Source organism: Eulemur rufifrons, chromosome 25 (genome assembly GCF_041146395.1).
Source record: "Eulemur rufifrons isolate Redbay chromosome 25, OSU_ERuf_1, whole genome shotgun sequence".
Classification (NCBI taxonomy): Eukaryota; Metazoa; Chordata; class Mammalia; order Primates; family Lemuridae; genus Eulemur; species Eulemur rufifrons.
In genome coordinates this window covers 20,937,792-20,963,379 of record NC_091007.1, presented here as the reverse complement: position 1 = coordinate 20,963,379, position 25,588 = coordinate 20,937,792, and the positions used below count along the sequence as shown (strand labels likewise).

The 25,588-nt window shown below is 49.5% G+C and overlaps 1 protein-coding gene across 2 annotated transcripts in view; it reads right to left on the bottom strand.

Annotated features, from left to right (window-relative positions):
* The window catches only part of SVIL (supervillin), a 209,950-nt gene that overhangs the window by 4,877 nt on the left and 179,485 nt on the right, over positions 1–25,588 (bottom strand). For both annotated transcript variants that reach the window (XM_069458976.1, XM_069458977.1), the window contains exons 18-33: positions 22,716–22,805; positions 22,539–22,625; positions 20,760–20,937; positions 18,579–18,751; positions 16,959–17,114; positions 15,655–15,791; positions 14,903–15,050; positions 14,626–14,771; positions 13,243–13,418; positions 10,616–10,760; positions 9,625–9,901; positions 7,722–7,870; positions 5,404–5,509; positions 4,544–4,751; positions 2,821–2,954; positions 406–561 (exon numbers count right to left, since the gene is read on the bottom strand). In XM_069458976.1, the coding sequence (XP_069315077.1) occupies positions 406–561; positions 2,821–2,954; positions 4,544–4,751; positions 5,404–5,509; positions 7,722–7,870; positions 9,625–9,901; positions 10,616–10,760; positions 13,243–13,418; positions 14,626–14,771; positions 14,903–15,050; positions 15,655–15,791; positions 16,959–17,114; positions 18,579–18,751; positions 20,760–20,937; positions 22,539–22,625; positions 22,716–22,805 (2,466 nt within the window). The remainder of the gene's footprint in view (positions 1–405; positions 562–2,820; positions 2,955–4,543; positions 4,752–5,403; positions 5,510–7,721; positions 7,871–9,624; positions 9,902–10,615; positions 10,761–13,242; positions 13,419–14,625; positions 14,772–14,902; positions 15,051–15,654; positions 15,792–16,958; positions 17,115–18,578; positions 18,752–20,759; positions 20,938–22,538; positions 22,626–22,715; positions 22,806–25,588) is intronic.

Here is a 25,588-nt window from a genome sequence, read left to right as displayed (position 1 = left end):
TCGGACTTGACCCGAGGGCGGGCGGGAAGGGTTATCAGCCCAGCCTCCTGTGACGTCCCAAGCAGACTGGGAGCACAGGGTTTTGTGTCTCGAGGTGGTGGCCTGGTGGGAGTGGCCCAAGCTTGGGATTAGAAAGCTTGGGTTCCCCGGTGGAGCCTCGGTATGGCAGAGGCCGCAACCTCCTCCTCAGCCATTTGATTTCCCAGACTCCCTGGCAGCTGGGGCATCATGTGACAAGCTCCGGCCAATAGAATGTAAGCAGAAGTCAGCTGGGGTGGCCACGTGACAAGCTCTGGCCAATGGGGCTGGGAGTGCGCTCGGCAAATGGAAGCTGCTTCGTAAACGCTACTGTGAAATTAAACGCCTTCTCTGGAAGGGGCCTCGCGGCTGTGCCTGCCGCCTCACCTGGCTGGGGCGCGCTGTACAGATCCTCCTGCAGGAAGGGCATGGAGCTGACCGCGGAGGGCGCGCGCGCCGGGTACGTGAACTCCGTGGCTAAGAAATCCCCAGAGGAGCTGCTGAGGATAAACAGGCGAGGTGCGAAGTTAAAACTTCCCGGATCTTTGGAAGAAAAGAGAACAAAGCTAAGGACACCATATGCATCGAGGTCAGTTTCAGCTGGATGGAAGAATTAATGTTAAACAGGAAATGATTCAAAGAATTGGTAGGAACATAGGTAGGATTTATCTGAGCTTGCAGGTGGGGAAGGCCTTTTTAATTGCAATGTTAAAATAAGTAATCAAAAGGGAAGAGACTTATGCATTAATTATATTAAAAGGAAAAATTATAGTGCAAAAAATTTAAAAAATGAAAAAGTAATAAAATGGGAAATATTTATAATATAGCAACTACTTAATATCCTTGATATGCAAAGGAACATAAATAAGGAAAAGACAAATATCTCAAAAAATGTGCAAAAAGCACAAAGAGAACATTCACCAAAGTATCACAGAAATACAGATGGCTAAAAATGTTTATCTTTATTAAAAAATATAAATGCATATTATAAAGTACGTCCCAGTACTTCTAATTAAAAAATTAAATTAAAACAATGTTTAGCTGTCTCTCTCTCTCCTCATCAATTTGGCAGATAGGGAAAAGACAATTCGCTGAGGTTATGATTGTGCTGGGAAATAAACACTTTTGTGTACTGCAGGTGAGAATGACTTGTTGAGATGTGCTATAAGATTTTTATAACTTCAGCTCAGCAGTTCCATATCTAGATATTTCTCTCAGTTAGGAGTAAATATATATAATTATTTTAAAAATTATTCAAACTGCATTATGTAATAGAGAAAAATTGAACAGATACTGCACTTGATCTTAGCCAAATGCCAAGATGTGATTAATAGAGAAAAATTGAACACAACACAGCTCTCCCACTACAGAAGACTGTTAGGTAGACAGTGATATATATTCATAGAACATTTGTGGACCACCCTGCAGCCATTCAAAGTCTAAATATTAACAACTTGGGAAATTATTCACAATAAAGGAAAAAAGCATGTTACAAAGCAGTAGTTTCCAAACTTTATTTTTAAAAATAGGTTCTCTCTATATAGTATCAAGAAATGTGCACTCTGGTTACCTCTGAGAGATATGAGGTGAAAAGAGAGTTATTTTCACTTTTAACTTCTTTGTAATTCCAAATATTTTCTATCATCAATAGGTATTATGTTTAAAAAGCTATATAAAAGCTTATAAAACTTGAAAGGCAAAGTATAATGGAGTGGTTATAAGTACACTCCATTGCTGTCCAACCTTGGGCAAGTTGATTAACTTCCCTATGCCTCAGTTTCCTCATCTGTAAAATTGATAGAGCATTGGGTTGTATTAACGGGGTTACTATATATAAGGTGCTGAAAGGGTGCTTGGCTTATCAGAACTGCTTAATACAATTTCACCTTATTTCTCATGTTAATCTGTATTTTAAGAAAAGACAGGGAAGCACATACTTACACGCCTGAGCTCACTCTGGGGAATGGGAACGTCTATTTGGCACCGCAGTGGCCATTGTCTCTCTATACAGGGTAATGACTTTGAAGGGCTCTGGGATAAGGGACCAGCTGCCTTCTCTGGCTCCCACCCTAACACCCAGAACGTGTCCCTTGACCACATTCTTTTTCTCCTGCCTGCCCCTGTTTGGCAGTCTCTCGATCACATTGCTCAGCGTTCACCTCTCCAACCTGTCTCTGAGTCATGGGCCCAAAGTTCAAAGGCTGCCGGCAGTTTTCACAAGGCACCCCAGCGTGCTGGGCTCGCTTACTCATCAAACATCTACTAAGTCTGCACGCGGGCAGGCACTGGCTCCAGGCCTCCCTCCTCCTGCGCCTTCTGCGTGCTCAGCGTCTCTGGCCTCCCATTCAGGATCCGCCTGGCTGGTTCTGACCAACCCTCTCCTCTGAACTGTGGCCACTTCCCTTCACTCCGGGTGCCGGCCAGACCCAATGGCACCTTGCCACATAGGTGGACATTGTGTCACTGCTCCTCTGGCTGCCTGGGATTTTCTTCTCCTCAAGTCATACCAAGCTCCAAGGCCCTGTGCAAATGCCATCTCTCCCAGGGAGTTGCGTGTGATCTTTCCTGACGGAAGTCACTTTTTTCTTCTTAATGGTCAACCTCCTTCATCTGTACCTCTTTCATGTCAAATAATTTTTATTTTGCCTTATGATTAGTCATGTATGTTACTCAGCCTTCTCAGTAGGTCTAATGCACAGTGTGTTGCGCATAGTGTGTTTCACATAGTATGTGCTCAATAAATATTTATGGAATAAATGAACTTTCAAAAAGGTGACTGAAGGCTACGGAATGTTGCATTACCTTGAAGCATGCAGTCATAGGCCTTCCTGTCTTTCCTTCCTAAGGCATCCCAGAATCCCAGAGGCTCGGAGCCTTCGTCACACTCGTGTATTGTCACTTTGCTGCTGCTATGCAGTCCTGCTTCCAGGGGGCACCTGCATGGGAGAAACGCCAATCATCTTTCATAGGCCCGGAGAGTGTCGGCAGCACAAAATGATCCCAAACCAATCTACAGGTCCGTTCACCATCTCTCTTCCTCCACTTCCTAACTAGCGACAATTCTTACTCGGGAATGAAAACACGCTCTGCAGTTTGAGTGTGTGTGTGCTGGGGAAGGAGGGGTTGGCTCGACCCCTAGGGAGGAACGTATAATTAAATATAATATGTATTAATAATGAAAATAATATACATTTTTATATATAATACATGTTGATGATTTCTTACGCTTCTTTCCTGTTAGAACATAAGCTTATGGGGACAGAGACTTAGGTTTATTCACCACCAAATCCCGAGTCCCTAAATCTGTGTTTGGCTCCAAGCAGGTGGTTGCTGAGCATTTGTTGAATGAGTAAGTGAATGAGTTGCTCATGATTTTGATTTTTGGACTTCAGCAGCCCAAGTTTGATGAGCCATGAACGCTTTTGGACAGCACCTCACTGAATGTCATCTGCCATCACTCCCGCTCCTGGCCCGCAGAGGATGTTTGGAGATGGACATTTTGCTTCACATCTGTCTACCTGTTGAGAGCGGACCTGCCCCACTCTCCTCTCCACCCGCCCTCTCCACGCAGAGCGAGGTTTCAGAGCAGTCACCAAGAGGCATGTCCACACTGCCCTGTTCTGGTGCCCAAAGAATGGGTTTCACCAAATCGCACTCTTGTGGCATGCTATGGCCTTACAAAGTGCTTCATGTTTACTCTGAAGATGTTACCAAGGTCCTCATAGGTCTTAGTCACCTGCCAAGTAACAGGAACACTGGGCTTTCTTTGGCTGTATGCAATGCATATTTTGCATGGGCCGCTAGGAAGCTCAGAGCCACAGCAGCGCCTACTCTAGTGGGGGAACCGCCAGCACAACATGCTCCCTTGGTTTTCACCTTCACCACCCTTCTGTTTTCCCTCTTCCCTGAAGTCCAGTGCTCGCTCACAGTGGGCCTGCCCTTTGCAAGTGGCCGACTGGGGGGGGCATGCCTGGGAGAGAGGAACAAAACCCAACGCCTGCAGCACTGTGCCCGAGAACTGCCCCAGGGAGGCCAATAGCTCTCCATCAGGTGGCTGCCTTCGAGACGGGGGAATACAGATGTTCTCTAAAAGGGGACATCTTAGACAGCTTCCCAGACCTTTACCTTTTTAGCACTCCACTGTTCTGACATAACTAAAACTCTGAGTCTGAATCCCTAAAAAGATATTTGAAATCTGCTGTCTTTTAATATCACAAGACTCCAGGTTCATAACTCAAAGGGTGAATTGCGACTGCAAACACCCAGGTGCTTGCTGGGGCCATTTCCCTCCCGCCTCGAGCTGCCTCTTACTGACGCAGCAAATCCTCAGGAAGTGGGGGAGCCTCCAGCTGGGGGTCTTGGCTGAGATGTGTGTCCTCTCTACTTGGAATGCCACGAGTCCCTGTGCACATTTCCAGCTGTCCCCTGGGGAGGTTACTTTGAGCAACCAGGCGTCCGCCCCCAGGAGCCGTGGGATCCCATCCCCCCCAGCCCGCCTGGGCCCGGAAGCCTGCACAGCACTCACTGTTCCTTGATTCTATTTGCTGCCATCCTGCCGACCTCCTTTGTGTGGGCTTGGGCCTTGCATCCGTGCCACAGGTACATGAGGGCCTTGTTCACGTTGAGGACCACCATGGAAGTCCTGGACCTCAGGCTGCTACAGTGACAGGCCACCTCCAGCAAATTCCCTTCCACGGGGACTTCTCCTCGCACACAGTACAGCCTCCACTCGCCTGCAGGGGGCGCCCACACACAGCGTTAGGATCTGAGCCAGTGACCAGAAAAGCGGCCTTTCCCAGTCCCTGCTGTGCCATCAGTGGCAGCCACCAAGTCCCAGGGACTGCAGGGACTTGGGGACTGGGGCCTGCAGCACGAGGTCCTGCTGGGCAGCGCAGCTGGTCTTACTGCCATCCAGAAAACAAATCCTTTTGGAGTTGGAAGCAGGTTGCCAAAAGTTCACGATGTAGAAAAACCATTTTTCCAGAATTTATAAGTCATACGACAGGCACACTTTAAAAGACTCTAAAGCTAAGATTGCTATGTGTTTTTGGATGCTGGCCAACAAAAATCCCATAATTTATAATAGAAGATCCACTGATTTGTTTTTTTCCTTCTAAAACGAGCAGACCAGCCCTGCAAGGATTCGGTTTCAGGTGAAGCAGGGTCTTCCAGCCTCCTGCACACAAAGGCGGACCCTGAATTCCACAGGGAGGAGGCGAGCTCCGGGCTCCTCATAAAGTTGATTTATCAGGCAAACATTGGGAGGCTTTCAGTGCTAAAGCCACAGCTATAAGAACAGAGACTGATTTTAAATCCCCTTGCCTATAAAAATACCTTCCAGGAGAGGAAAAAAAAAATCGAATGCTAGCAGTAAAAGTGACTTACTTTGTGCATTTTCTTCTTCCTCTTCCCGCCTCCCGGAGTGCACCACCATGCCCCCCTGGAAGCACTGCAGAAAACAGGGGGGCTCCTTGCCCTGCAGAACCTGAACCTGCAGATTTAAACACAGTGAAATCAGGGGCAGGGCTGGTTAGGGTTTGCAACCTCATAAAAAGAGTAAGTACCTATTGCAGAAAACCTGAAAAACACCAAGACCTACAAGCAAAAGCCAGTGACAACCTATTATCTAAAGATGAGAGCTATCAAATTTCTAGTCTGCAGCCTTCCTTTCCAAGTGTTTTCAGGTGAGATACTTTTTCCCTAAATGAACGCTGAGGCGGGGAACCTGTGGCCTCAAGGCCACATGCAGCCCTGCAGGTCCCCAAGGGCGGCCCCTCGACTGAATCCAAACTTCACGGAACAAACCCCTTTATCAAAAAGATTTGTTCTGTCAAATTTGGATTCAGTCAAAAGGCCGTATTCAAGGATCCAGAAGCCACACGTGGCCCCAAACCCACAGGTTCCCCACCCAATACTCTCATTTTTTCCCACCTGGTATCTTTCCCTCATGAATATCTTTTAAAAAGCATGAATTTTGATATTTGAATGGTATTCATTGGTATCGATGTAGCATTGTATCGAGGCAACACATTTTTAGCAAAGTATACCTCTCAGCAGTGGCGATGACTAAGCAATGCCTTAGTAAAGCCAGGGGAAAATGCAGCGGTCCACTCCCACAGCCCCCAGGTGTGTGCCACCACGCCTGGCCAGTGGCAGGCAGTGTTTTACATGTTTAGAATAATCTTCCATCACTGGAGTGATAAAAAATGAAATACTCAAACTACACAGATTAAGACTGAAAACTCCAAGGGTGATTTTGAAGGCACGATTAAAACATATCCATTCATGGCCTTCACCAAAAAAGGGGGTTGTAGTTGAAATTACTATTAGGAATAAATTAAAATGCGACTGTTGCCAACGCCCATTTCTAAAACACAGTCCATAGTAAAAAATATGCATTTAAACATTTTTTAGGGAACATGATTGGTTCTTAGAACTGTGGAAGCCTGAGTGAGTGCTGATCTGTTTCCGGAGAAAATGTCTCTGCTGTCTTCCCTTGTGCTAATGTTAATCATTCATCCAAGAAAGTCAAAGTATTTGCGCATGGTGTCCTGTGTTCCAAACACCCCAGAGTCAACTCCTAATTGCTGGTACTAAAGGATGAGATGCCTGATGCATGGATCATCCAAATGTTAAAAAGAAATGTTCACAAAACCTTGGATTTGGGCGGCAGTCCCTGCGGGCCCTGGGGTTCCAATGAGGTTGTGAGGCCCTGGGACTGCAAGACCAGGGCAGACTGCTTGTGGGGAAGACAGATAACACATAAGCAAACAAAACCATTATGTTGCTTGAGGTGGTGGGAAGTGCTATGAAAACAAAGGGATAGACTAAATTAGGGTCAGAGAGTGATGGGAGAGGGCGGAAGGGTTTGGACAGAAAAGGGGGTGACATGGGAACAGAAACCTGTGTCTAGGAGGCTGAGGGCTGCACATCCAAGTAGGGGGAGGGCCCCGGACGGCGGGGAGGGCACAGGGCGGGGGTGGGGGGTGGGGAGCAGCAAGAGGGCTGCAGTGCCTGGGAGGAGACAGGAGCAGGAGGGGCTCAGAGAGGTGCCCAGGGCCACCTCGGAGGCACTGAACTCCCAGGAGGCCACTTCCACTGCAGCCTGTGTGGCGGAGGGCAAAAGAGTGACCGGATCTGTGTGTTCCAGAAAAGCCACCCAGGCTGCTGTGAGGAATGCAGACGGGAGTGCTCAAGTTTACACTCATCTCTGATGTGTCCTGCAGGGAGGTGTGCGTGAGGGGAACATCCGATTGAATTTTCAAGGTTCTTGAGCCCAACCTGCTCGGGATGGCTGTTCCAAGTCGCGCGTCCCACCGGAAGCCCGGGAGCGTCCCACGGAACCTTGCCAGCCCTGGGTCCGTTCTTTAAAAAATCGCCACCAACTTTACAGGGGGACGGTGGCATCTCTTTGTTTTACTTGCAATTCCTTGCTTATTAGTTAGGTGGAAACCTTTTAAAACCACTCACTGGCCATCTGTGCTTGTGGCGTGGATTCACTAGTCGCAGACACGGCATTTTGTCTCAGATCCTATTAGGACAGGTGGGAGGATGAAATTAACAGGAGGGCGAGCCTGAAATCTCCGGGCGCCAGACCAGGGCTGGAAGTGCTTTGGGTGACATTCACCCGAGGGACCTTAGGGGCCAGGCCGAGCGTCATTGGTTCCCTGGAAAGGACGCCCTTCTAGGTCCCTGAGACTCACCTGGGCGCCCCTTTCCTCGTCCAGCTCCACCGTCATCAGCGCCGACGTTCCCTTCTCACTCACGGTCGAGGACCGGCCCTGCCAGAAGAAGTAGACGCACTTCTCTTTGCCGGCCACCCTGACGTGCTCTGCCTTCTGCCGGCTCCCCACTGCGAACACAGAGGCAGAGGCCGGTCAGCAGCCACTTGCACCCGGGGGAAGGTCAGTGTCACCCTAGAGAAGAGAGGGAGCCCCTTCCCCCCGCTCACTGGTCCGAGCCTCCTGAGGGAGAAACAGGGTCTGGACAGCCCTCTCGCTGGCCTAAGAACACAGATCTCTCCAAGTGTGTGACAGGATAACTTCGTAAGGTATTTGGTGACACAAACGTGTTTTCCATATTATGCCGCTCTCTGGCAGACGATTAGCTGGTAGCGAGAAGATATTAAAAACAACAGCTGGACTAGTTTTAAGCTCAAAGGAAAAATTGTAGACTTAAAACTATTTGAATTTTTGTTTACAAAAAGAAGAAAGCTTTGAAGTTTCCAAGGTCTGTCAGAAATGGAGGAGATACATTGCTGACGTCTCACTTTCCTAAAATAAACTGGGATTTCACATCTGTCACCAGGGCTGTGCCAGGACGCAGTCCCGACGTCCCTTCTGGCCGGCACCTGGCGGCAGTGCCTGCCCTGCGAGCGGTCGCGGAGGGCCCATCGGGGAAAAGGGCATTTCAGACAGCGCTGCAGACCACAGCCTCCGCCCCAGGGAAGGACCCCCGAGATTCCTTTCGCTTGCTCATTTGGCAAACGTCCAGCGAGCAGGACGCAGGGGCTACAGTGAGGGACAAGACAGACAACCTCAGGCTTTCCTTCCAGTCAACAGATGAGCAAGACGACTTCAGACAGGGATGAGCATGAGCGCTGGGGGTGGGGCAGGGCCGGAGCACGTGGGACGCCTGCTGAGAGGACACCTTTCCGGGGAAGGGGCTGAGCGGAGACCGGAATGACAGTGAACGAGGCGGAACCTTCTGGGCCCAGTGAGGTCAGCAGACCATGTGCCTGACTCAAAGGCCCGGCGGTCCAGGGTGCTCTACCATGGTGTGTGCTAAAAATTAATAACACTGGATTCTCTGGTTCCATGTTACCTCATTGGTCTCAGTTCCAATGCCACTTACAAAATCACAGTTTTATGGAGGATTGAAGGTAAGCGGAAAGCTCGTTTAAATTCTTAAAAGGCCAGGGGCCATGTTTATTTGATTTTTGGCCCTCCTGGGAGTCGAGATCCCAGGGCCATGATGTACGACTCGCTGTCCTAAGCGGGAAGGGATGAGGAGTGTCAGGGACAAGGGAAAGGGTGAGGAGTGTCTGGAGGCCGCCTGCGTCCCGCCCCGAGGGCAGGGCACCCAGCGGAGTGTTTCCCCGCAGGAACCGGGAGCTCCGCCTGTGCATTTGCTGTACGAGACCCACAGAGCCCTGCTCTTGCTCTCAGCCTCAGAGGACACAGCTGCTGTTATTTTTAAAACACTTCTTCTGTGCGTGCATTTACTATGCCGTTACACCACCGCCCGGTTCTGGTTTTGAACCACGCAGATAGGCTCTACTTTCCGACCCTAATTGCAGCAGCACGCAGCCACGTGGTAAATGTCATTTGGAGGCAAATCGTCACTTCCCTAGGAAAGCTCTGGGGACGGGGCGGGGGTGGAGGTAGCGGGCAGCCTTGGCACCCACGTTCCATCCCCGTCGGGATGTCAGCGCCGGCCTGTCAGCGATCGGCCTTACTCCTTTCGTCTCTACGGTTTACTCGGGCTGTCAAGGGTGTGGCTGGGGGGCTGCCTGGCCCCTGCAGCGGAGGCGAGACGCGACCCGACACGACGCGGGGCGGCCTGACCCACCTGTCTCGGCTCCAGGGCGGCGCGGCGCTCACTAACCTGTGGTGCTCACCATGAACTTCCACTTGACCACATAGGCGTCCCCCTCGTGGAACTGCCCGATGCTCTGTTTGGGGAGCCTGCTGTAGTCGAACTCCAGGATGTGCCACACGTCCACGGACACGGTGCTGATCTCGAACTGCCTCCTGTCCGGCCCTTCCACCAGGCCGTAGCCACGGCCCACATTCACGCCATCCAGCACCGTGCCCGCCAGCGCCTGGGGCAGGGGCACCATCAGTGTCACGTCGTAGGGTCTGACGTCAGCCCTGGGGTCTTCCTGCGAGGGACATGGGAACGTCAGGTCAGTTGCCCCTGTGTGCTCGGCCAGTCCCCGTCCCACGTCGAGGCTGTGCCAGCCGTTCAGGGCCAGCGCAGACGCATGGCTGTCACACGCGCCTCAGGGGCTTCACTGCACGTAGGGAGGCTGCGTCTCCGGGAGGCCGGGAGGCCGGGTTCCCGTTGCCGCGGGAGCGCAAGGCGTGTCAGAGAGCAGGAGCAGACGCGACTATTCTCGTCTGCCCGAGTTAGGTTACAGCTGGAGAGGAGTCTGCTGTTCTACCAGCGAATCCTCGAGGGCTTCTTAACTTAGAGGACACAGTTGTCTCTGTGTGTTTATTTTTTAAAAATTAATTGACACATAATTATCCATATTGATGGGGTACAATTTGATATTTTAATGCGTGTATTTGTTGTACGAGGAAGGGATGGGAGAGGGAGGAGGGGAGAGGTTGGTCACCGGGTGCAAGGTGACAATTAGATTGAACAATAGGCTCTGGTGTCCTACTGCACGGAAGGTGACTATGGTAACAGTAAGGTACTGTATATCACCAAATAGCTACAAGAGAGGTTCCCGAATGTTCTCACCACAAAGAAATGACAAGTCCGTGCGGTGACGCACACGCGAACTGCCCTGATCTGGTCGCTGCACACAGACCATGTGTGCTGGGACTCACACGGAGCCCCGAGTTTGCGGCTCCAGCACCCAGACTACCTTCTGCTGGGCGAGCTCCCCGCCGTTCTTCTCACTGGGTCTCTTCAGTTCAGTCCAATCCAGAAACTTCTCTTTGAATAAAATAGTCTCATTGTGCTCAGTAAGTCTCCCAAACACGGCCCAGTCGGGCCGCCCTCGTCCTTTTCTGCGGGGTGGGGGGAGAAGACAGGAAAAGAATCAAGATTAATCCACGACACAGAGGAATCTGAAACCAACACAGAAGGCTGCTGAAAAAAGAAAAACTCAGAATATGCAAGTGGCATATAAAACAAATGGTTTCTTTTCACTTATTTGAGTGACATTTTATTCTTTTAGCCTGAAGCCTTGCAAGGCTTTGAGTCCATGGAGTTGATGTGCCTGAATGGGACATGAAACGTGTCAGGACTGGATCCTTCTTGCATTCTAGCAAGTTCTTTGGGATCTTGGCAAAGGCAGGAGCCGTGTACACACCTTACTCACCTACTTTATGCCACCAGACACCTGTAGGTGCTTACCAAGTCTCCCTGCAATGAACTAGTAGGTCCCAAGGTGTCACTCATCCTGAATTCTCTATGGTTTTATGTCACGTTACAACGAAGCTCTCCAGAGTACGGAGATCTCCTCTGTCCCCAAAATGAACACTTTCCTATCTCACAGAGGGAAGCTCCACACATTTGTTTCTAGGCCACTGGCCAGGGCAGCAGGTGGGGCAGCACAAGGACACAGGGACGGGCACGACACAGGCCAACCTGGAGGCCTTGTGTGGTCTCGGGATTTTAGAATTTGACAACTGTGGCCAAGAACACAGGTGATTTAGAGAAAGGTGGAGCTGAGAAAGTGCAAGCTGCAGGGGTGCAGCCCTGAGAAAAATGCAGGCCTTTCTCGTCTCTCCAGATCAGTCTCTGGTCGTGAATGGGGCCCCTCAGACCCACCGCTGTGACCCTGTTTCAGTCACCTCCTGTCTGGCCAGGACTTTAGTGTCTGAGGTTACGGCTGAGGCACATCAAAAAGGCTGCCCGTTTCAAAGGAAGCCGGAAGGATAAAGCACAGAACATAAAACCTTGCGCCTCGTGCCCTCACGGGCCTTTGGGAATCAAATATCAGCGACTGTGGGAAATTCACGGCTGCCTTGAAAGGTTGCGGGTCTTCAATCAGAAAGTCTCTGAATGGCCGTCTTTCAGGTAGATCCTACTGGGCAGACTCGCTACGATGACCACAGAAAGGGCTCTTGGCTCCTGCTTTAGAAATCTGTCTTTTATGATTTGAGGCAAGTGCCCCAGAAGATTGCAGCGTGAGGGGTATAATCCCGGAGAACGAGCCAGGTGTGTTTCTCTGCCTCCTTCCTGGACTTAGTGTTGGAACTGGGCTCAGCGGTTTCAGCCTCCTTGTGTTTTAGCAGGTGCTGGGTGCCTAAGGTTGGCTGCACATCAACATCCCTGGGAGCTCCTAAGACACACTGACACATAAGCCCCACCCTCACGGACTGAAAACACGTCTCTAGGCCGGGCCCAGCAAGTGCAGTTTTTTAAAAGCTCTTCAGGTGTCTCCGTCTCAGAGATGCTGGAAACCAGTGGGTTAGGTGCTCATGCATCTACTTGCACAGCTGCGATTATGTCACCATTAACTATGAATTGGTCATCATATAGGTTTTATGCATCAGCACTAATGTTTTCTTTTACTATACCAAATAAAATGATATTTTTAGTCATAGTGTCAGTTCTTAAAACACTGGTTGTTACAGTGTTGATGTTAAATGTGCCTTTGCTTAAAAAGGATTTTAAAACATTTCACCACATTCACATAATTTTTAATGGTTTTTATAATGATAATTAATTAATAATAAAATCAGTAATTGGGCTTTAAAGCGGGAAACTAGACAGGAAATTTGAATTTGTATACCAGCTCAAGGAAAACATTTAAATGTGGTTGCATGACACCCAATATTCGATGCTGTTTGGTGGCACTTCTATTTCTAATCTATTCTATGGCACACATAGTTTAAAAACATTTTTTTGGAGGGGGTCTGGTAGTTAAAAAAAAATCCATTATTGTAAAAATTCTTTACAGATTCTTAATAATCATATTTCTTAGAGTTTGTGCATATTCTGTTGATTTGCCAAAATGACTTTAAAAATTCCAGTACACTGTAGGAAACATTAAAATTACAATCGTTATTTTAATACCACAGCCTCCCCACCAAAGGCAGAAAGGCCCAAACAGCATCTACAGCCCTGGCATTCGAGGGCTCTGCTGGGAAGGTACGAGATTAGAAGGAAATGTGTTGCTTTTGCACCTTTAGCTCAGTGGCTGAATTCCAGATCCCACATGATTTGGATTTTCAGACCAGCATGTGATCTGTTTAAACGATTGCCTTTCATCTGCCACAGCAGCAGCTGGGATGCCGCAGGTGGGAACCATTTGTTCACTTTAAGAAATTAAATATACAAACGTCTTCCGGAAGACTATAACAGCCACATTTCCATACTAGGTAAAAGCTAAGGAAATGTTCTTCTTGTGACTATTCATGGGCCACTGCATAGCACCATTTGTGACAGCTAAATCCAGAAAGGGCTGCCGCAGGACTGCGGCGGGCAGCAAGGCCTGCGAGGGGCACCGCTGGCTCTCTGAGCCGCCCGCGCCGGGGGTACCTGGGGATCAGCGGATTGCACTCTCCGGGATCCAGCGGGTTGATGTCACAATTGTCATAGTCGAAGGTTCCATTCCACAAGTGCTTTGCCAGCTGAAATGCTATTTTACGCTGTGCTAATGTGACTTCTTTCCCATGCCACACGTAAACTTCGCTACCAAAATCAAACACCAGGACCTGGGGAAATGGCACAAAAGAATTTGTTAACTTCAAAGAATTGCTTGGGTAGAACCAGGTTCTCTGCCGACGGCGAATTAAATGGGCGATGATGCAAATCCTAATGGGGCAATCGCTACAGACACAGCCAAGTCACAAGGTCTGACCGGCTGGCACCACCCTGCTAAGTCAGCCTCCGCCCTGACGTGTGATCTCCTCCTCCGAATATCCTAGGTGCCCAAGTTAATGCCCCCTCCTCTGAACTCTCCAACCACGTTTGAGTCATAAAGAGTTAAGTACATCTTCTTATCTTCTCTCCTTCCTCCCTTCTCCCTCATTTGCTCGTTCACTGACACAGCACAGAAAGGACACTTCATCCATGCCAGGCTCCCATGTCGTCTCTCCCGTACCCAATTCCACGATCCTTAAGGGCAGAGATCACATCATACAGACACATACAGTAGGGATTGTTTGTTGATTACTAAGTGTTTGCTGAATGAATACATGAACGTAACACTGTTTCTTATTTCCATATCTGTGGTTTGTCCTATTCTTTCTCTTAGAATGATTTCTCTCTTCATTTCCATCAACCCAAACTTTACTTAACTCTAAACTAGATTTAATTTTATTTTCTCTTTAAAATTATTCCTGATTATTTTTCTGTGACTTTTTCCCCATATATATCATACCCTTAGTCTAGCTTCAGATCACATTCTTTCTAATACTCTTCCATCTAACGAAATTTAAGGTCCTTGTGTGTCTTCCCTGTTTTTCCTCAATACTTAGCATATTTAATATAATAGTATTGGAAATGTGTGTAATTAATAAATATTTACCGATGTGAGAGGAAAAAAATAGCACATTGCTTGGCAAATCCATAAATCACATATGCATGCATCTATTATTCATCTAACTTAAGGAGTGAAAAATATTTAATGTTTATACAAAATTCAAGAGATAGAGCTAAGTAATTTTGCCTAAAGTAAAAAAGCCTTCAGAGACCCATGCTCCTCCTCTGAACAATATTCTTAATTCTGTGTTAGTATTTAAGATGGCAGTAATGGTTTGAAATCACAAATATCCTTTGAAAAGCTGCAAACGTTCTACAATCAGTACTAACGCTGTCTAACCTTTTTCGGGCACTTGCTCTCTATTTTATTGGGCTGCCCTGGGAAGAGCGTGCTTTCAAGGCACCTTCCTGTTGAAGGGTGGAGCCCACCCACTGTACCTCTTTTGGCTGCAGGATGGAGCACTTGGGGATTTTCCCCCAGTAGTCATCGTCAGGCACAAGTTTGTCATCCATGAGACGGTAAATGCAGTTTGTTTCTATTATAGCTGTTTCATATAGCTCATCTTCTTTTGGGTCTCCAGCAGCTTGGGGATAAAGACGATAGGAGAATGATGTCACATTTTACACTGAACAGTCGGTGGTTTAGAAGAATGACCAAAGGGAGAAGAAAAGAGACTGAAATTGTATCAGCCTCTGAAATACAACGGACGCTTACATTGGTAACTGCTTTGGCCTCCCAGGAGCTTCCAGAAGTCTTTGGCTGCATGAGTGTGTGTATTAATCCCTTCTTCGATGGTCTGGATATAAGAAGCTCTACAACCAAGTTCCCTTTTTGTCTGAATTAAAGTCGCAAGTTCAGAGGCCTAAAGAAAGAGAGGAACACAATTACCTGGGAAGAAAACCCCACGGCTAGACAGAGTAGCACGTGCTGAAGCCAGAGACTGGAAACGGTGCACAGCTGCAAGGCAAACCTTGTGACCACAGGTGTGGGTGGACACTGGCTATTGGGGATTTTCAATAAAGTCAAGAAAATATAACTAAAGGACAATTCTTTAGAGCAATAATTCTTAATCTTCAATATTCAACAGGTCATGTCGCTTTAAAAAAAAAAGCCATTCTTTGGGCTTTACCCCATGGGATTCTTACTCAAGTGGTCTGCGGCAGAACAAGACAGGTGTCTGGGACAAAGAACTTTGAGGTGGCACCTGTTCCTTTTTTAAATAAAAATAAACCCAGGATTTAAACATTGAAGGTGTAGGTCATAGTCCTTGTAAAACATCCCCCCAGGTAACTACTGAAAGCTGGTTTAGGAGACACTCAGAACAAGACACACCACCTATTCCTTCCCACTGGAATGAGGCACCTGGCATGCCTGAGACGCTTTTCATGACGTGACAACTGCAAGAACACTCTGTGGGTGCACAAAGGAGATGTCAACTAAAGTATTTTCATTTTTCAGATACCGACCTTCGCCTTTTCTATGACGTTCGCAAACTCTCCCACCCACAGGAAGCAGTGGTGGGGAGACAGCAGGAGGAAGCAGTCCCCACTGTTGAGTGACGAGGCGCGGGGCTCCACCAGCCTGGTCTGCACGTGTCTTCGTCCTGAACACGAGGCCAAGAGTCACCGTCTTCCCCGACAGGGGAGCCGGCACTAGGGCCACCCCACATCTGGAGCACCCCTGCCACAGACTCTGTCAATTTACAGTCTTGTCTACATGACCCTGGGTGGCCTGTTGGGGGCTTTGAAACAGGTACCAGGACAGCACCATCGACTACTGCCCTCGGGTCCCCACGCTACTCAGGACAGTGCCAGTCTGTTTACGGCATGTGTGTGGATTGAGTGAGGCTCCCTCCTCCCAGGAAACGCGCAAACACACTCCTTTTCCCTCCTCCACGCTTCTCCTGGGGCCTTTCTCTCCACCCGGCGTCTGCGCGCGCCCAGCGACGCCTGCCGGCCGGGCCTTGCGGAGGCCGCACCCTCCACGCAGCGGCCCCCCTTCCAGAGTTCTCGCTGCAAACCGCAGCGTGTCTCCATCGGATTGGCTCGGAGGGAGGCACAGCCTCGCGCTGGTCTCAACACCTTCTCCTAAATGGTTTGTTGATTTCAAGCTGTCCCCATCTACACTGATAGCCTAGTCTCTCCGTTAGACCGTGGGCCAGAGGTTGGTTATTTGGGCTTGTCACCCGTCTTTTTACATACCCCAGAAAGGACAATGGTGATGCAGAAACATTCCAGAGACCCTCACGGGGGCGGAGCATGGTTCACCCACCGTCCTCCCGAGGAGCCATCTCTAGGGGTGGCCCAGGAAGCAGCACCTGGTTGTCCCTGAAGCCTCCCTGGCTACAGGTAGGAGGCGCGTTCCGGTGGAATCCAGGTCGGCTCACTCTTTGGCCTTCCCTCGATTCCTTCCCCAAGAACGCGCCCTCCCTCCGGCCTGCACGGCTTTTGCTTATCTCCACATGGAGGACCAAGGAGAGAGCAGAGAGCCACTCCGATGGCCGCAGGCACACCTGGTAACTGCCCGCTGCGGGGCAGGGCACAGCTGCCGTGACCCCGGGCTCGCTACAAACCTCTCGGGGCCCCCGTGGGCATGACAGTTCCTATCTCGCGGATTTCGGGGAAGCTGGAGAGAGGAGATAGCACACAGCAGGCTCCCAAAGTGTGCGTTCTCGTCCCCGAACAGGGGGGAAAGGGGCAGTGGGAACTCCTGAGGTGCCCAGCAGAGACCTCTGGTCACCGTGGGGTTTCTCCAGGCCGCTGGGAGGTACCTTTGACCTGCAGCAGCATCAGCCTCTTGTAGGGCACCGCGCTGTTGTTGGAGTTCTGCTCCGTCAGGTTGACGCTCCGCAGGCTGATGTTGCTGAAATTTTCTTTACTGGCTAAACCCGCCAGCGTGACTTCTGAGAAGTTGGAATTGGAGGACCCTGGGCAGGTCGAAGAAGGAAACACAACGTGGGGGGCAAGAGGGTCAGTCGAAAGGGCAACGTTTACGACCAGAAACTTCACGCAGCTCAACGCTTAACCACGGAGTCAAAAATGAGACACAGTACTGAGAGTGTAAACTGCCTGTTGACAAGTGTCGCCCCTCACCATGCAGACGGACAAGAACTGAGTGAACTGAGTGACAATGTGGACCAGCTACTTTAGTATGACCCAGGAGCTAAACTCACTCGCTGCAATTCCATGGAAAGCTGTTAGAAACACTAACAACCTTTAGACGTCGGACTGTATTCCCAAGGACGGCAACTAGATGTCTTCACCGAAAGCCTTTTCTATGCAGACAAGGAGACACCGTCAGGGATGGTTCGGTTCTAACCTTTCTCTAGAGGCACAGTGATCAGCTAGGTGATATCCTGGGGTCCTGTCCTGGCTCTCAGGCCTCGGGCGGCAACCACAAGTCACTGGGCTGTCGGTGCAAGCCACCCAGCCATCCCAGGTCCCCAAGGGTGGAGGCGGAGGAACGGCATGTGAAATTTGTGCCAACCATCCTTTATTTCTCCAACTTATTGTTCTAAAAAATGTACATGCTGGAGAGACATTCAGAAAATCATTTTGCTGGGATTAGGTTTGAAGACAGATAACACTACCTGACGATTCCTATGGCGCGGAGACTTTGAAATATACTTTCTTAGTAAACCAGCTACAATCAAGGCTCAACCACATCATCTAAATACTATCTTTCTAAGAAAAACGTTAGGAAACAGGTTTATGGGTGCTACAGAAAAATGAAAATTATGGCAAGAACATTCAAAATATCAAGATTACGCGTACCAGCACCTCTGCCGAGAACACTGCTGTTTCAGAACTAGGAACCCACGTTACGGAGCAGATAAAGGCAGTGTGGCTCAGCCTAAAGTGGGAGCGAGTGCCCGGAACCCCCTTATCAGAACTCCCAACACCCCCCCCCCAACCGACATCCCACCAAGGAGCTGAGGGTCCTACCGAGAACAGTTTGGAAAGCACTGGTTTATGCATTAATAATATAAAAATCTAGGATTAGAAAAAGCAGTGACTTGGGCTATTTTCCATGAAAGATCAAACGCTTTACTCTTGAATGAATTTAAGTGGAGAATTCCTGTGTTCGGCTCTACAGAGCTGAACTACAGCATCCACGAACATCCTTCTCCAGCCTCGTGCAAGGAAACTCAGCACAACAAGATAATTCAGATGAACCAAGGAACAGAGGATACACCTGGAAGAATTTCTGTGGAGAGGCTTTAACGTCTAGGCAGGTGTGTGTGTGTGTGTGTGTGTGTGTGCGTGTGCAACATCACTCATTTTTATTTCATGAGTGTTTGTTTTTGCAAGGCAGGAAAGCAAGGCATGATTGAAGTAACCGCACAACCAGCTCCCAGGCACCGCAGCGGCCGGGGGCCCCGGACACTCACTCTTCTCCACTTTCATCCGCTTCGACTCCATGAGGGCGACGTTCAGCCTCTGCTCGGTGTACTCCTGCAGGAGGTCTTCGCGCGCTGCCAGCATCTTCACGGGGTTTCTGGAAGCCTGCACCCGGCGCTTGGGCCTCACCGCGCGCTTGTGCGCGGCCACGGAGGACGTCAGTCTGCGGGCAGAGCAGAGGCGCCTCGGTCGGTGACACCAGCCGCACCTGGCTACGGGCGGCTCTTGGACCCCACAATTTTATTTCCTGATTTTGTTATAAATCTTACAACTCCTCCTCCCATGGCCACTCCCCGGCGTGGAATCACAGCATCTTGGAGATGGAAGGAAGATTCGAGCCCCCAGAGTTCAAGTTCCAGCCACCCCCAGACGCCCCCACTTGCTGGAGCCCCTCGGCCTCTGCCCGGGGGGTGTCAGTACGGCCGGGACAGCTGGGCCCTGCGCGGCAGCCCTGCGGGAGGGGGCGCCCTGCCCTCTCCCTGCCACGCCGCGCACGTGTTCCAGCTCCCTATGGAACATCTGCTCCTGTGTCAGGAAGCGTTCAACGCCTGCTCCTCCAGCCAGTCCTCTCTGCTCCCGGCTGAACCTTCCCCCAGTGACGGCTCCTCCGCTCCCTCCTCCTCCTCTGCCACGAGCCGCCACACCACCCACTGTCCCTCTCTGAAAAGTAACCACTATTTGGAAGAATCTATTGCAATAAAACAGGCCCACAAACCACCTGTGACCACCCCACGCTCTCGTGACCCTCTGCGGTGGGGACCCAGGCTGGGAGAGGTGGGGACACCCCCGTCACGCGATCTCCCTGCAGACGCTGCTGTCATTGTGACTGCCGGCTGCACAGGTCTCTGTGCCTGAAGGGCCTCTTTCTGTACACCACGTCACGTGTGTGTAAGTATGCAGATCCAGGTTTAAATTATCATATGAAGCAATTTAAGCAATGACGCTGGGTGGGGAGAAGTTTGAGAAACGGTTTAAATAACTATACATGCAAATACCTGAAATATTATTTCAAGGTGGGAAATGCCAAAGCATTTTTTTTTAAGGCAGGACACTGAAACAAACTGAAATATGCAGAAAATGTACCAGGAGCAGCTTATGGGAAACATATGACGATGGAGGAGACAGTCACTCTAATAAGAGAGCATGTCCGGGCCGCGGGCCGCTGTGGTGTAGCCTGCCCAGCGGACACTCCCTGCTTCCCGTAATAACAGCACCTGGGCTTTCCTTTCGGGAGCCCCCTCACCCCACCGTCCCACGGCTTTGGAGGGATCCAGAAACCCAGTTCTGGCCAGTCAGCACCTTCTACCCCGCTGGCCACAGCGACTGGACACGGATGGACATAGGCTCAGGCCGGAGCACTGAAATCCAACCCAGAACTTCTGCTGGACTCCCGGCAAGAGAAGCTGCCGGGCCGGGCTGGCCCAGGTGCAGCCGGAGCTGGTGAACCCAGGGTGAGGGCGGCATCCGACAGGGCGAGGCCAGCCCACGGAACAACAGCCGCGACCACCACTGTGTTCTAAGGAGCCTCTAGGGCCCGAGGTCCCAGCTGTGCTTCTCCGCTGGCGAGCTGCAAAGCCCTCTGCGCCAGTCTGACCTGGGAATTTTCCTGGCACTGGCCCCTGGAGGGGTCCTAATGCCGTGAGTCACTTTTCTTAGGTGGTTTAGTCACGTTCTCACACAGAGAGAGACGCTTCGACTTGGGCATCGCTGAGAGAGGCCTCAGCTCTGTTGCTTTTATGCACGACTGTGAGCTCAGCAACATTCTTTACTGATTCTCTAGCTAGTTGTACTCATTTGAGCCCGTATCATCCAAGCATTTTTCAAAATTCTGAGTAAGAATTCAACATGTCAGACACGCGTAGAAATCTCTGCTAAGTGACATAAATCTAAAAAATTGCAAAACAATGTTCCAGTTATGTGAAAAATCCAGTGACACCATCTTTACAGGACAGGACAAGCATCCGTGGCACACGTGGCCTGACCGCAGCACATCTGGTCTGGGGGCTGCGTGTTTATCGTCCGCAGCACCGCACCTGGCTGCAGAGGGACCGCGGGCTGGGATGAGGCCCCACCGCAGAGGGTAACACGGGGACATCCCTGGGAATGTGCACGTGGAGGCCGCGGCGGAGGCCGTTCCCAGGGGAAGAAAGACGGAGACCAGAGTAACTCACCTGGGTGCGTCGGGGTCGAAAATCACATCAAAGTCCTCGTCTAGCTCCACAGGGCTTCTCGGCACGTTAGACTCCACGTTGCGGTAAAATTTGGCAAAGGTTTCGTCGTCATCCAACTTCATCACCTCTTTAACAGATTTGCCGGTGACAGTCAGGACCGTTTCCTGCAGGCCACCAGCTGTCAACACACAAGCAAATAACGTGAGAGCTTTATGAAACAATGACTCCAGTGCGCCTCCTGACATTTTAAGAATGATTTCCTCCCCTAAATTCAGGACTAGAAAGGACACGATAGTGACAGACAAGGTCCTGCGGCTGCCTCCGGAGCCCTCACCTGACTTCTCAGGTAAGGACGTCCCACCTGAGCAAACCTCGCCCAGGAAAACGGCGGAAGAGAGGGAGGCTGCCTTTGCTGCTCACAAGGCCACCGCATAATTCTGAATCTGTGCCTGTTTCTACTGGGGACAGAAGCACCAGCCTCATTCTACATCAGCGTCTGCAAACTTCTTCCCAAAATGGCCGGGCAGTAAATATCTTAGGCTTTGCATGGGGCGGGGTGGGGGCGGTGCACGGGGCCTGTGTGCAGCTACTCAGTCCTGCTGTTGTAGTGCAAAACCAGCTACCGAACAGGTCCCCAAATGGGCATGGATGTGTTCCAATAAAACTTTATTTACAAAAACAGGTGGACAGCTGGATTTGGCTATGGCCACTGTTACATGTATGAAATAATTTTTTTGATTGTTTCAATTCCTTGTTTAGCCAGCTTAGTTATTATATTATACTTTAATATTTCTGTCTAATAGTGGTTGTTTGTATCGTTTTCAACCTTTTCAGGATCACTGTCATAGAAAGGACTCCCAGGGCCTAGAATTTGATAAGTTTCAAGTACTGGATCTTTTTGTCAAGAGACAAAAGGCTATTTCTGCATATTGTTCTTTTATTTTGTATATTTTATTGACTTTTATATTGAAATATTTATTCCAACATTTATCAGAATTTTCTTTTAGAAATTATTTCTGATTATAAGAAATAATATCAGCTTTTACCCCATTTTTTTTTTTGAGACCAAGCCTTGCTCTGTTGCCTGGGCTGGAGTGCCGTGGCATCAGCCTAGCTCACAGCAGCCTCAAACTCCTGGGCTCAAGTGATCCTCCTGCCTCAGCCTCCAGAGTAGCTGAGACTACAGCTGTGTGCCACCACACCCAGCTAATTTTTTGTTTCTATTTTTAGTTGCCTGGCTAATTTTTTCTATTTTTAGTAGAGATGGGGTCTTTCTCTTGCTCAGGCTGGTCTTGAACTCCTGAGCTCAAGCCATCCTCCTGCCACGGCCTCCCAGAGTGCTGGGATTACAGGTGTGAGCCACCGCGCCCCACCCAGCTTTTACCTTATTGGAAATTGATACCTATAATTTAAAATCGCCAGACCAGCCCGAGAGCATGTTGATTTTGGGTATGTGCCATAATCTGCTTTCGGGGTTAGAAGCAAAATGGCTGGGTTCACAATTCTGCCTGGGTGACGTCCCAAGGGTTTTAGATTCAGGAACAAGTAAGTGTGTTATTGGGAGACCCTAACTGAGTACATCAGCAAGTGAATCGGGGCTTGATAATCCCAACAGTCATGACCAAACCCTCATTTTTGACAGGCAATAACAAAGATACTGATGACAGTATGAACTGGTAAAGCCATACCGAAAGAAGACAATTTAGCTGAGGACAAAAAGCAGTCAGAGTTAGGGTTCAGAGATTTTGGGGGTGAAGCCTTCTGACTTCCGGGATGTACCTTTGTTGTTCAGCCTTTTCAGGAACGTTTCCAGCCTGTCCAACTTCAGGTCCGATTCTAGCTGCATGTCTGGTCTGGCTTCAATATCTAGGGGACCAGACACCAGCAGTGAGAACGCATCACCCAGGGCTCTTCCGGCCAGAAACTCCTTGGCGCGTCGGGAGCCTGGTGGCTTACCTTCTAGGGGTTTGGAAACCGGTGTCGTCCCCCTGGTCTTGCTGCAAATGGGAGATGCCACCGGGGTTATGGCAGTGGGTGACGCCAAACCTGCAGGACAAGCAAAGGGGCTGTTGAGCTTCTCGGGATCGTGGGGGAAACCTCCAGGACCTGGGGGATCCCCGTGCGTGCCAGTGTAGACTGCACAGCATGTTGGAGTTTACACACATGCACACGCGCGTGCACACACACACACGCACACACGCACACGTGCACACACACATACACACACGCACACACGTGTTCGGCGCTACCACAGCTCCCGGGGACAAGCAAAGGTAGACAGGGTTTTATCGTTTCCAAGGATTGTAAGAGCTGCCAAGCTGACATCCCAGATGAACAACGAAGATGTGGAAAACGAGTCCATGACGTGTAGACTGGAGCAGAAGGAGGTGTGAGTTCTGCCCTGCGGGGAGGGCAGGGGCGGCTGAGGAGAAGATAGATCTGCAGCGTCCCAAGTCCAGAATGAGCCGTGTCCCACCAGCAGGCTGGGCTGGTGGCCTTGGGGCATCACACAGACAGTACCCGGGGGCTGCTGGCCTCTGAGCTGGCAGACGCAGACGGGGATACATCTGAACTCTGGCTGGGGGAGGGCCTTGCCCATCTCGGGTGTGGCTGGAAACTGGCGCTATGCTCTCTTGTATGTTAGATTTATCTAGAAGCAGGGTGGGAATGTTTAAAAGGGCAAATGGTGAGGGACACATGAAGGGGCAGGAAAGGAATTCCAGCAGAGAGAAGGTATCTGGCTGGAACAGGAAACCTCAAGGAAGAGAAAGGCGAGTATTTTATCCTAACCTAAGTAAAGGCGATAGGAAAGGGAAGTAATTAGTGTATTTCACAAAAAACGAAAGGAGCTGTGAATACTGTTTGCATTCATCCGCAGTAGATGTGAAACCCTCAGATGACACTGCCACTCTGCACACCCCGGCAGAACATCTGGAGGGCGTGCAAATCACTGCGACTTACAAGGGAAAAATGAACGACTGCTCCTTCCTCCTGTGAGCTGGAGAGGTAACTATTATAGCACAAAAAATTTAACAAAAAATACCAATAAGTAGTTTAAAAATTAAGTTTTACGTAATAGTCTAGAAACGCTTCCCATCATGTACATATATTTGATTGATGATGTCAATACAAGTTTTAAAATTTGTTTCGATTACCAGACCTGGAAAGGGTTTATATCAGTGAGAAAGTAAATTTTCTGGAAAGATAGTAAAGATAAGTAGCATTTGGAATTACAGCGTGGGGCAGGTCATCGCCCACGAAAGGGTGCTTTAGAGACTTCGGCAGAGTTCATGAGCCCAGAGGTCGTTAACTCTGAAGCTAATAAAACAGGACAGACTCAGAAGGCTGGTTTCCAAAGTGACCAGTGAAATCTGTCCCTCTTCCATGGGGACACTGGGCAAATCCTGCTGCTATGGCCCCCTCTGCTGAGCGTTCAGGCAGTGGCACTACAGAAAGAAAAAAAAGGAGCTCCCGGAGTTGGCACGGTTCTTTCCCAGCCAGAGAGCTAGAGACGGGACTCTTCTGTGATGGTGCAGGGCACAGAGACTTAAATGACAAAATGTTAAAACAAAGCCCTCCCCTGCACCTCTTTTCAACGAACTCTAGATGCAATAACCCATCACTTACTTTCTTTGGGAACATTGTCACATCTTTCTTATTCAAAGGAACACTTGGAATACTCTTCTTCCAGGAGAATCCTAGAATGCCACGGAAGCCTTGTGGGGTGCTGTCACCCAGAATCCAGGGACATGGAAAAGGGAGAAAGGCCTCACGAGGCTGAGGGTGAAGAGGTGTTTCTGGGGTGAGAGCGTGGACATATCAGGGCCTGTGTGCCCCCTGGTGCCCTGGGCGGTGGCGACCCCTGGTGCCCGGTGGCCCGCTGGCATGGGACGCGTGGCTGTTGCGTTCTGCAGGGCGCGTGAATCGGATACTACATTACTGCAAGTCAAAAGGGCTAATGGCCCCGGTGAAATATGGAACCCAGTAGGTGGTAACAAATAATTGGAAATATAGGACACAGTTTCTTCATTAGATTAAAAGTCCAAGAAAATTATTTCCTGCACAAGCCACATAGTATGTTAAATAAAAATTCCCAATTTATTTGGGAAAATGTGAAAGCAAACTCATCCACCGAGGAATAGAAACTATTCCTTCTCCAAATCTGTGTCAGAGCAACCCACTTTCTCTGCCGTCAGTGCGGACAGGGGGAGAGGTATTTGGTAGTGAGAGTCCCCTTACAAACACATCACAATTTTTAAGACCAGAGACGGAAAAAGAAACCAAAGCAAAAAGTTGTCAGGAGCAAAATCCACGCTAGAAGTTGGAAAATTTAAGCTCTGGTTCAAGTTATCAGCTCTAGTTCTTTCTAACCAATGTGTGCCTAAGGGTACACATTTGCTAACACAGGACGGGGATCTTGTTAAAGTAGTTTAAAGATGATCACACAGTTCTGTGATCTGATGAAGAAAACAGTCAAATGCTATCTCATCCCGGGAGGGTAGATTATTTTCTGTTGTCCTTTGACAATTCCAAGGCGAGGAGAGAACAGATTTGTGGGAAAGGATTCTTCCGCTAAGATCTGAGTGAGTCACAATTCGGGGTTTCCCCCTCCTGTCCCCCACTTTCTTCTGCAAACATTCATTTTTGTGCCTGCAATGAGTTAGGCACCATTCCTAAGAACCAGGATCCCTGAAGGTTTTGGTGAAAAGGAAAGCTAAACCTATAAAGTTGATGACAATATGTGAAGATTAAGTGAATGTGAAAACTTTGACTACTAAGTTAGGACATATGCTTTTAAATAATAGCTTAGAAAATGAAGGTCTATGCAT